This window comes from Xiphophorus couchianus, chromosome 2 (genome assembly GCF_001444195.1).
Source record: "Xiphophorus couchianus chromosome 2, X_couchianus-1.0, whole genome shotgun sequence".
Classification (NCBI taxonomy): domain Eukaryota; kingdom Metazoa; phylum Chordata; class Actinopteri; order Cyprinodontiformes; family Poeciliidae; genus Xiphophorus; species Xiphophorus couchianus.
In genome coordinates this window covers 8,064,877-8,077,219 of record NC_040229.1, presented here as the reverse complement: position 1 = coordinate 8,077,219, position 12,343 = coordinate 8,064,877, and the positions used below count along the sequence as shown (strand labels likewise).

Genomic DNA, 12,343 nt, shown 5'->3' with positions numbered 1-12,343 from the left:
ACAACCAAAATCTTTACACACTTAGTTTTCTTGGACAGTTAATTTTAAAGCCAAACGTTTTGTGTTTTATTGTTTCATAGGCAAACAGTTAAACTGGTTATTCTTCTCTGAAGCTTCAAAAGTATCTAATATTTTAGTTTGATATTTATTTATTAAAGAGCAGTGATGGGCATACTTCCAATAAATACTGCGGTAATGTCACTCTTTAGCATACTGGGATAGTCTACTTAGTTAGCATTAGCATCTGCTAATTACTGTGATAGTGTAGTTCGTTAGCATTAGCATTTGTTAAATACTGTGAAGTTATAGCACTTTAGCATTAGCTTCCTCTAAATACCATAATAGCAAACAGTTAGACTTTGGCCATTTTCTCAAAGTATTTAATATTGTTGTTGGATATTTGGAAAATAAAGAGACATGGTTGATGTGCTTCTGCTAATGTGCTAATAGTGAAGCTAACTGGCGGTTTGGCTAACTTTTAGCACACTTAGCTTCTCCTAAGTACATTTTTTTCAGATAAATTTTAAAGCAATAATTCCCTTTGTTGTTTTGTAAACTTTGATTACTAATTATGTTGCATATGAAGAAAGTTGATTTCCTTTAGGTGTATCAAACTGCAATGGGCTGTAAACATTTGCCTGCCACACCTTTCAGATTTTTATTTGTAAGTGGAAAAAAAGTTTAAGACATCTTTCCTTTGCATTCACAATGATGCACAACTTTGAGTTGGTGTAAAGATAACAAGATGATTTTTTTTTTTTAACCATCCAGCGTTTGAGTAGCAGTATCTGTTGTTTTTCCAGGAGGACTGTTAGCGGGAGCGTCAGCGGCAGCAGTTACACAGCTACCAGCTCCAGATCGTCGTCCAACTCCGTCTCAGGCTCGGCCTCGCGCTCTGGGTCCAGGAAGTCCAGGTACGCCGCCCACGCCGCCCATCATTGATACGGTTCATCAAAAGACACCTTGATGACATCGCACTGCATTCAGCACGATGACCTCGTTTATTCACCAGAACACAATGAAGCACAATGAACAAACAGAAATTACTAAATCTTTGGTGTTCCAGCAGGAATCAGGAGTTTGACCTGCAAAATCCTTTACATATATACCTACCTTTATAAATATAAAATAATGTGCAAATTATCTGCTAATGGCTGAACTTGAATATTTATCAAGGTAGAATAATCTTGTTTGTGCCCAAAAATTATACTCTAGTAAGAGTAGCACTACTGCAACATATTTTTACCCAACTATTAGAAAAAGTAGGCCTCCAACAAATTACTCAAGTAAGAGTAAAAAAGTGAGGATTTGATCAAAACATTATTCAGTTAATATTTGAAAACTGCATCATCAGACAAACAAAAATACAAAACATTTTGAAAATTTTGGTTGTTTTTTATTTAAAAAAACAAACAAAATGGAAATAATTCACATAAACAACTTAATTAAAAAATAACGCAAAAGAAATATTTTTCCAAATCAATTTCTTTCGGTATAAAACTTACTTTAATAATAAGATAGAGAAAGCAGAGTACCAAAGTAAGTGTAGCACTACTTCAACATATTTGTACTCAAGTAAAAGTAAAAAGTATCCATTCAAGAAATTACTAAAGTAGTATGTGGTTAAAAGTGTACTCAAGTACTTAGTAACTGATCAAATTATCAATCAACTAATATTTAAAAATTACATTATCAGACTGAACAAAATATAAAGTTAAGTGGAAATTTTGGTATTTTAAGAATGTAAACAACAATTCATAATAAAAAATAACTAAATTGGACAAAGGAAAAAATTTCCAAATCAGTTTCTTTCAATAAAAAACATTTGAAACTTTAATAAAACCTGCAGGTTTGTCTGGTGAATTTGTGGTTTAAACATGCTTGTTTTTCATTCAGTGGGTCGAAAATCCAGAGGTTTTACGCAAGTATGAGCAGAAATGCCTCATAACAATATTACCAAAGTAAAAGTAAGAAGTACAACATAGTAAAAATGTTTTTTGTTTTTTTTAAGTTACTCAAGTAAATGTAAGTAGTTACTGCTCAACTCTGGAGTTTTTCTTCTAAATAGTGAAAGTTAAACACGTGAAATCATCTGTTCATCATTATGCACTCTCCTCATGTTTGTGTTTTTTTCCTCTTTCATGTGTCGTTTCTGTTGGGAATTTCTCCAGGAAATCCAGGTGAGTTGGAACGGGTGAAAGCAGGTTTGGTGTCGGCAGGTGTGGTCGCCGTGGACGCGCATCACAGCTTGTTTCCCGTTTCAGGTCGCTGAGCGTGAGCAGCGTGTCCTCAGTGTCGTCGGCGTCATCCAGCAGCAGCTCGGTGCGCAGCGCAGACTCGGATGACATGTACGCCGACCTGGCGAGTCCGGTTTCCTCCGCCAGTTCTCACTCGCCCACGCCAAATCATCCACGCAGAGAGAGAGGGCCCCCGCGCGACCGGTCCCCCCAGGGCCGGGACAAGAACAGGGGTTAGTGTCATGCACAGCAGCAGCAGCTTTACACTCTTACTGAAATCTCTTTGTTTATTCAGAAGTAGGTCTGTCGTAATAAATCAGTTAATGATGGATTAAAACAACCTCAATAATCTTTTTTACACATTTAGTTCTGTTCGGTTAAATTTGAGGCAAAAAAAGTTTGTGCTTTATCGTGTCAAAGGCAAACTGTTAGACTTTGGTACTTTTTCTGTAAAGTATCAAAAGTATTTAATATCTTAGTTGTACATATATTTATTAAAGAGCAGTAATGGGCACACTGTGTTGGAATCGCTCTTTAGCATTAGCTTCATCTAAATACCATAGAAGTGTACAGCTTTATAATTGGCTTTTTTCAAATACTCTGTTGGTTTAGTGCAGAGTATTTAAGCCTTTGGTTTAGCGCTTTAGTATTAACTTCCACTAAATACTGGGGTAGTGTAGCGCTTTTGCATTAGCTTACTCTAATGCTTTAGCGGTAGCTTCCTCTACATACCATATTGGTCTAGCGCTTCAGCATTAGCATCCTTAAGTACCATGCTGGTGTAGTGCTTTAGCATTAGCTTCTTCTAAATGCAGTGATAGTTTAGCGCTTTAGCATTAGCTTTCTTAAATATTGTGTTGGCGTTAGTGTAACTAATGTTTATGGTTTTGCATTAGCTTACTGTATGCCTAAGCAGTAGCGTCCTCTAAATACCATGTTGGTATAGCACATTAGCATTAGCTTCCTTAAATACCCATTGGCGCTAGCGCGTTAGCATAACTAATGTTTTTGAGTAGCTATGACTAGCATTAGTGCAACTAACCTTTTTAGTTAGCTGTGCTTTTCACCAAATTTCATAACTTTAACAAATGATGCCAGTTTGTTTGTTCTCTGCAACAGCTGAGCAGCAGTAAAACTGAAGTTGGTGAAATATGTTAATTATGCCGAACATTTTCCTGCGTCACAGAAAGGCCATCAAAGAAAGATGAACCTTTCCGGGACGATCGCAGGAAGATCGACCCGTCTGGCGGTCCGTCCAGAGGGATGAACGCCATGCCCAGATCTGGACCTGGCAACAGGGGCGGCCACCCTCCTCATCCTCGACCCGGCGCCATGGGCCCCCCGGGGAACTACGGAGGTTCGGGTTCTCACAAAGACATCAAGCTGACGCTCCTCAACAAGGTGACTTCCTGTTATTTTTCTTCTAAGAAACGGGCTTAAAAATTTGCAAAATTTGACGTTTTTACCAGGCCTGTTATCAGAGTTGGGTAGTAACTTTATACATTTACTCAATTACATTTATTTAAGTAACCTTTGGGGAAAAATTTACTTTTAGGAGTATTTTTTACTGTGCTGTACTTTTTACTTTTACTTGAGTAATTTGATTATGAAGTATTTTTACTCTTACTGGAGTAACATTTCTGGATTTTCTATCCACTGAATGAAAAACAAACATGTTTTAACCAAAAATTCACCAGACAGACACACACCTGCAGTTTTTGTTAAAGTTTTTTATTGAAAGATGAATTTATTTTGCATGATTTTGTTGTTTTTTTGTTACAATATTAATTGATTGATGATTTAATCAGTTACTCAGTACTTGAGTAGACTTTCTACTTTTTACCAAATACTTTTTTAGTAGGTAGTATTTACTTCTACCTATTATTATTATTAATATTATTATTTAGTGTTGATACAAGAGTAAAAAAAAGTAAACATTCAAGCTATGAAAATGGCATAAAAACATTTCTGATTTAAGGTTTTCCTTGTAAAATCTTTAATTTTAGACATTTTTAATTTTAGAAACACTCTGTGTTTTTTACTCACTTTCATCTCACATGATTCAGTGAGTTACAATACTTAGAAGAAGTACTTTTTAAAGTGGGTTGCAGACTCCTAGGAGGAAGCAGATTTGCTAATCCAGGAAAATTTTATCAAGCTTTCAGTTTAAAAGCAGCCTCTGTGATGCTCATCTGCAGCCGAGGTCGTTATTCAGCAGACACATGTTTGTTGAAGTCTCCGTGTAAACAGTCTAGTCGTGTCGTTTTAACGAGATGCATGCAGTAAGTGACAACAACTCTTAAAGTAAATAATTTTTTTTTAAAGTTCCCCTAAGAAAACCTGAATATCTGGAAACTCTGCAGGAAGTTTGGGGTCTTTAAAGCTTCTTTGAATTTACTCCAAAAGAAGAAAAACTGTTGACATTTCTGCAAGAGAGTAAAGCTGGAAAACTAAATAAACGTCTGATGCGCTTCTGCGTCAGTGTGCTGAAGTTTAGAGGTCAGAAGAAAGAGGAAGTAGAAACTAAAATATTATAAAGATACTTGATGTTAATTAAATGGTGTATTTAATTAGGGATTTATTATATTAGAACTTTAAATTTTTTTTTTTTAATTAAATTCAATGTGGTGTTTTTTTTTCTGTACACCTTAAGCTACATTCGGATAGCAGATGAATGCGATTTAAATTTGATTCTTCTTGTTTTTGCCGATAATGTGCATCCCGTATTGCAATAAATCAATTAATCACAAGTCTGACTAATTTCCATTTGGATGATTATTTGTTTTTTTCTTTTTCTACCAAAAACTAGATGATGAAAATCTCCAATTTGTTGCTTTGGTCTCAACTGTTCCTTTTGTTTTTGAAGGACAATTTTGTTTAGAGACTTGATCATTAATTTTATTTGTTGTTTCTTTTTCTGTTTATTTATTTTGGATATTTAAACTGTCTTCCATTTCCAGTGTTAAATGTTTATTACAATTTAAAGTAGATTATTGATCTCTGAGAATGTGTTCTTGTTATTTTTGCCATTATGTTTCATTATGTCACTTGAAAATGGTCTGAAAACAACAAAATTATAATTTATCATCCAGAAAAATTTAATATCTGAAACACAAACATTTGATGTGAAAAGTTTTTGGAAACCCAGCGGTCCCTAAAGATTTCCAGCGTTTTATTTGTCTGTCCTGTAAAACGTTTGGGCCATGTTTGGTTTCAGCCGCTCTCCAGTCATAAGTCTGACTAATTTCTGTTTGTTTTCCAGCAGCAGGGAGACCGAGGCGGCAGGAAGCGCTACCTTCCTTCGGACAAGGACCGGCCCGGCTCTCCTGCCAGCAAGAGGATGGCCATGTCTCCAGATAGAGGTCAGCCATCCGGCGTTTATTCTCCTTCTGCATCGGATAAAAAATAAAACCTTTTCACAACTCTGAGCTGAGAGCAGTCAGGGTACCGAAAATGTAGAAATGCAAATCTTTCAGTGTCTGGCAATTTGATTTTGGCTTTACGGGTCATGGTTTGATTCAGAAATATTTTTTTAACTCAAATAGTTTAGAGATTTTGTTTAAATTATGTGACTGAGGAGATGAAATGACAGCGCAAACATTTATTTAAAACAATTTTGTTAGGATCTCAATTTAAGACCTGCCAAGAACCAGAAACGTTTAATTTTATCCTGATGTTTAAAGAAATAACATTTTATTCACTGAGGGTTGAAGATGAACCCATCAGGGTCCGATCTGCTGATGTTTTTATTGGAAGGTTGTTTGAAAAAGGAAGTAGTTTTAAATCCAAGAGAAAATGTTGAATTAACATGATTATCCCAAACAATGAATCAAAACATGGATCTTTTGTCTTCATCTGGTCTCTGTTAAGCTTCCAGAAATATTTGTATTTTGAAAATGGTATTTACTGAATTGGGAAAAAAATCTGAAATTTCAGTGTAATTTCTGTGCAACAGATTTTGGTCTGTGCAAGGTCATCCTTTAAAAGTCTTTAAAAATCATGCATTTAAAACTAGGGTCTTGAAATGTCTTACATTTATGTATTTTTATCCAGTTGGCCTTAAATATGTTAATTACAGGTCTTAAATTTTGTCTATTTAATCTTGCATTCTATGATTAAAAAATTTTTTCATGTAAGACTTTTCTGTCAGGCAAAGGTTTTATACATTATCACATTTTATTTTATACACATCTGCAACGTCAGAGGATTGAGGTTAATTTATCCTTGCTTGCTAACTAGCTAGCTCTTGTTTGCATCTATCATGGGTAAGTGCAAATGTATTGCCTGTTAGATGGACGACAGTTACTTTTTTTAATTTAATCTCTCTTAAGCAACAGATTTTGATCCCTGCAGGATAGGGTTAAAATCATGTATCTAAAATTAAGGCTTTAAAATGTCTTAATAATTTTTTTTAGATTAAAATGGCCTTAAATTTGTTAAAGGTCTTAAATTTTGTAGTTTCAGGACTATTTAATCACATTCTATCATTTGTTTCTTGTGGGACTTTTCTGTCAGTCAAAAGTTTGATACATTACATTCTCCGACTTGAGGTGGTTGCTATCGCTAACTAGCAGCTAATCTATCCATGCTAACTAACTATCTTATAACTACCTTATACAAACAAAATCTGAAATTTCAGTCTTCAGAGACGATTGAAGGAAAATTAGGCAACTTTGATCTCTGCTTGACTGGTTGCAGATTTTCTTCTGTTTTAATTTTTAAAATGCCTCTAAAATGCAGAGAAACTCGCCGCTGCACTCAGATTCTAGCTGCAGATTTCCATCTTCATTTGGTGAATTAGTTGTTTCTGGTCCTAAAGGTCATAGAAATGATTCAATGTTTATTGAAAAGAGACTCAAAGCTGCTTGGTTTGCATGACTCAATCGAGCTTTATTCTTGTCTTTCAGGACGCGATAAAAGGAACCTCGGTCGACCTCAGATGTCCCCGCAGATGGAGCGACCCAGAGGTCAGGGGCCGCGGCCGGGCCCCCCACAGGGTGACAGGTCGGTGCTGTTTTTCAGTCAGCTGGAATTTCTTCTCTTCCTGATCCGACCTGCCATCTAAACCCAAACGCAGCAGGAATTTACATAAGAGCGTTTCTTTAACACAAATGAGGAACACGCAGTGAAAAGTGGAAGCACAGAGATATCTAACCATCGCTTAAAAATACGCACCAGCAGAATGCCCCAACTTTAAAAAGATCCTTTTTTTATCAATTGATTCTTTTCACTGCCGGAGAGCTGAGAGGAAAACAGTTTCATAAACACAGGAAATAATCAGAGCGAGAAAGGAAAATAAAATCTAGTCTGACATTTGTCTGCTAAAGGTTAGGCGAAGGATTGCATAATGAGGATCCTCAGTCCTGAGAATCGTAATTTCTCCAGTTTGCATTGAATCTGCTGAAGTTAAAGACTTAAGCAGTTAAATCTCTGCAGTTTAATACTAAATTAAACTCTGCAGTCTTTTATTCTCTCAACACATTTCTGGAACGCCAAGCATGGAATAAAAAAAAAACATCTCATGGAGTTACCTGCAGAATACTCACACTCTAAAAATGTGCTTTAATTTGAATTAATGCACATTCTGTCATCCTTTGAGTTTCTGGGTCTGCGTCGCTGCTGGTGGCAGCATGCCAGAGTCGCTCTGTTTTGTTCTTTTTCTACACTTTGTTCTTTTTATGGGGGTTGATTTTCTTCATCAGCTCTGTAAATACTCTAAATTTATCCATATTAACCTTTTTGATAATTGCGACACGTTTTCTACAAACTTGGAAAAAATATAAATTTTAGGTCTTAAAAAGTCGTAAATTTCTCCAGACTTGGTCTTAAATTACATTTAGCCATTCTTAATTTTTTTTTTTTTATTAGTTGTTTTTGCTATTTTTGAGAAATGTGCTGGTGGCATTGATTTAATCTAAAATTATGTAGCTTCTAAGTTTGTTTTGGAAGTTTTAAGAAGAAAAACATGAAGTCCTGCTTTCAAAATGAAAATGTAAGCAAAAGTTTTAAAAGTTTTGAGAATAAAAGACATAAAATCCTGCTTTCGGACTGAAATGTGTTCTCATGGATTAAGGCAGGAAAATACCTCCATACGCCCGTAGTTTATCTTTAGTGACTGATGAGACATCAGAACAATGACTGATCAGCAGGGATTAAGTGACTAAAAATAAACTCAAAAAGATGAATACTAGGACAAGCTAATGCTAATATTGACAAAATCCTCTCAAATATTTTAACTATGTAAGACTTTTCAAAATGAGACACTAAACAAATACTGAAAACACTAAAAAGTGTAGGAGAAAACTTTCGTGATTTTATTTTTTACACCAAAAGAAAATACTTTGTATTGTAGCTTAAGGTGTACAGAAAAAAACACAGTGCTCTAAAAACAGCTCAAGCACTTTAAAAAAAACATCCAGTCGGTTTTTATCAATAAGTTTGTGTTTTTGATAACTTTCAGAAACCTTCAGAATGTTGAGTCATACAGGGCACTGTGCCGTCACCTAGCAACCCCAGCAGAGTTCCGCCTGTCACCTAGCAACCCAGTTGAACATTTGGTCAACTGGTTTTCTCGCTGTATGCTCTGTACAATGGCTGCTGGAAAAGACAATGTGTTTAGTGGTTGATTTACCATCCACAAACCACTTTACTGCATTCATATTAATTGTTCAGGAGGCTCTACTAATGCTTTTCAAAGAGGACATTTGTTTTTATCTCTTCAATAATATACTAAACAGACAATATTTTAACAAAGTCCTTTGAGAGCTCAAGATATGAAGAGCATTATATATAAATCTATTATTAGAGCAAAGTAGTCCAATTGTAGAAAAGGAATCTGCAACTCTTTGTTGAATTCAATATATAAAATATAAATATATAAAATAAATATATAAAATCAGTTATACATTTACACATTTTATTTACAAAAAATTGGAGGGGGGTTAATTCTATTTTTTTTCTTTTTGATTTGGCAACAATGGTTGGGCAGTGCTTGCTGTTTTTAGCAAGGAAAACAGAAATATTGTTAAAAGAAAAATGCTTAGTTTTGTATCTAAATAAAAAAAAATGCAAGAAAAATCTCAGTTTAACTGCAAATTCTCTCCCTTCATGAATTGTGGACCGAGGAGCCAAACGGAATCATTCAGAGGGCTGCAAATTTAGTTCATTTTAAAGAAAACAAAAATTATGATAACAATTCTCATCTTAATCTCACAATTCTGACCTTTCTTCTCAGAATTGTGTTGGGATTTGATTAAAGTCCGAATTCTAAGAGAGAGGGCCGCAAATGGCCCCTGGGCCACACTTTGGATGAAAACTCTGCAATGTGCCAATGTTTTTCAAATTCAAAAATATGTTTTTTATCCTGAAGGGAAAATAAATGTGACTCGTGTTGAGTTTTTGTAGATGATGATGGCCAATCGATTAATCTTTGGCTGCTGCCCTAAAAATGTAGGAATGATGTAAGAAAAGTTAGATCTGATGTAAACAGTAGAAACTGGTGAGGCCAGCGATACTCATCTTTTGACTTCAGCAGCTTTTTTTATTGTCTTTGTTTCTCCTTTTTTTCTGACTCATATCCTCCAACAATCATCTGAGTGAAACTGCCCCTCTGACCCCTTTCCGTCTCTCTCTCTGTTTTCTAGAAAACGCCCTCTGTCTCCTCCGCCAAAGTCGTCTGGGAAAGGCCCAGCTGCGCCTTCGAGCAAGCCGCCCGGCCCGGCCCCCGCCGCCAGCGCCGCCGGGTCCGGTCCGGGTCCCGGCAAAGCCAGCAACACGCTGTCGCGCCGCGAGGAGCTGCTGAAGCAGCTGAAGGCCGTGGAGGACGCCATCGCCCGGAAACGAGCGAAGATCCCAACCAAATGAGCGCCGGGGTCAGGCAGGTGGAGTTTTTCCTTTCCCCCGCCCGGACCGCCGCCGGTCGGCGCGGCGGTCCCAGCAGGACGCGGGCGGGGCCGGAGGTTAGGAACGACGCGTGGACTCGACTTTGCGAGAGCGGAGGAGATGATCAGAAGCATCTTCCTCACCTGGACTCCTCTCCTCTTCATCACCATCGTCCTGTTCCTTCATTTTTTCCCTTCAGTTTTACCTTCACATGTTGTACAGAAGCAGCAGCAGCTTGTCAGATAATTCCCTGTGTATGAATAAAGATCATAAGGATGTGAAGTATTGTTTTTTTTTATAATCTACTTTTGGTTTTCTTCTTCTTGGCTCTTAAGTGACGAACCAGTGTTTGATTTTCTTCGTGTCACGCTTTTCGTTGCAGTCCAGCAGGTGAGATAAGGTCGTCTAGAAACGAAACGTCTCGCTTTTGTGACAAAAGACTTCTAAATAAACTATTTTAATAAACAGAAGCTGTCTGGGTGATTCCTGTTTCCTGGTGTTTGCTCAGCTCAGTCATCCATGCAGCGTTTTGTCAGACAAATGTTTTTATAAAATGCATAAAAATCAACTTTTTACACTTTATTTAAACAAGCAGCAGCTATACAACTCCTATTCTTACTTTATTTACAAAGCACTTTAAAACAATAGCTACAACAAAGTGTACAGATAAGAATTAAACATTCATAGCACATTAAACACGAACAATAAAATGCAAAAATAGAAGTTAGAGCAAAAGTGTCTCTGCATCAAACAAATGAATTAGGTAAACAAAAGTATGCAGCACTTACACAAACATACAACCAGGGTTGTTACTTAGACAAATACATGCAAATATTTACATATGGAAATATGTAAACAATCTTTTTGTTGGTAATCTGTTATTGATTTAACATATAGTTGTACATCCTTTACAAAATGAAGAAAATGTGGTATTTTATTAACAAATTTACATTTCTGATTATAAAAATTTGTGAAAAGAATTTGAAATTTACTATTAAAACATTGAGCATCCTTTCTTGGGAATCCAAAACAGTAAAAATAATTTTCCATCATAAGGAACCTTCTCTCAAAATATGGTGATCAATAAATCTGCTAATGCTAAGCTAGCCATAATATTCCTGACTTTGCGCCATTACCCATAATTCATAGCAGACCCACAGTTTCTACATTTTTTGGATTGATTTTTATGTCCTATTTAGACTGCAATAAATTTCTTTTGGGCAATAGCAGCTCAATAATTGTGATTCCAGTTACTGCAAAATTAATATACATGTTATATATGTTATTTATCTGGAAAATTTTGTGCATTAAAGTGTAGAAGTGACTGTGTGCAGAATGTCTGTTATTGTTTTGTTCTTAATATCTTTTATCTGTATTTTAATTGTGCAATATATTTATCATTACTGTTAATTACTATTAATTTGAATTTATCAAAGCAACAATAAATCAAAAATTCTTATAAGAATGTTTTCATGTAAATAACCAGTGATAAATTCCCATTCCTGATGGAAATACATTTATTTTTAATCATTTTATGATTCTTTTAAAAGTCTTTTCTAATTTAGATAAGCTTATCTGATGCGTTTGACGCCTCACTTATCAACAATCACTTTTTTAGATAAGTTTGTTAACTCTACCTTTATCAAAACAGGTTTACATTATTAAACAAATCTCAGTTTTGTATTGTTGCTTAAAGATACACAGTGTCAGGGGGAATATTTGCACGTTTTGATAGAAAAAACTTCTCTGAACCTTGTAGGAACTCAAGTCTTATAAAAAGCAGCTTTTATAGTGGCTACAGTTACTGTTCACTGAGGTTAAAGTTGCTTCCCCTGTCTTCAGAAAAATTCCCCTTTTGAGTTTGGTATGAAGAAAATTCCCTGCATTTTCTTGGCACATTTAATAAACTATTAGAACATCCCAGAGGTCTAAAAAGTTGTCATATAAAGACTTTTGTAAAACAGGTTGTGGTTTCTGCTGATTCTCCTTTTAATCTCTAAACAAAAGGCAACTATTGTGCGAAAAAAGAGCTCTCTAAATGCAGAACATGCCTCAGTGCTGCGGTGACTATCTGCTGACGGAAAGTTGAAGGTTAAATACAGGCGCTGATGCAAAAATGAATTATTTTTCAGAATATTTTTCTGTTTGATTGTAATCTCGATTTTGCTGGACAAACCATGAAAATATTTCGAAATATTTGTCTCTATTGTCTTCTGTAACCTTTG

General features: G+C 35.7%; 1 protein-coding gene across 6 annotated transcripts in view; it reads left to right on the top strand.

Annotated features, from left to right (window-relative positions):
- zc3h18 (zinc finger CCCH-type containing 18) overlaps positions 1-10,588 on the top strand; it is a 50,205-nt gene extending 39,617 nt beyond the window's left edge. For 5 of the 6 annotated variants that reach the window (XM_028003776.1, XM_028003758.1, XM_028003740.1 and 2 more), the window contains exons 14-20: positions 804-914; positions 2,172-2,180; positions 2,265-2,470; positions 3,424-3,638; positions 5,500-5,599; positions 7,145-7,241; positions 9,881-10,588. In XM_028003776.1, coding sequence (XP_027859577.1) covers positions 804-914; positions 2,172-2,180; positions 2,265-2,470; positions 3,424-3,638; positions 5,500-5,599; positions 7,145-7,241; positions 9,881-10,100 — 958 coding nt within the window. In that variant the 3' untranslated portion in view covers positions 10,101-10,588. The remainder of the gene's footprint in view (positions 1-803; positions 915-2,171; positions 2,181-2,264; positions 2,471-3,423; positions 3,639-5,499; positions 5,600-7,144; positions 7,242-9,880) is intronic. The other variant, XM_028003769.1, reaches the window with a different exon arrangement.
- Positions 10,589-12,343: the final 1,755 nt, after the last annotated feature.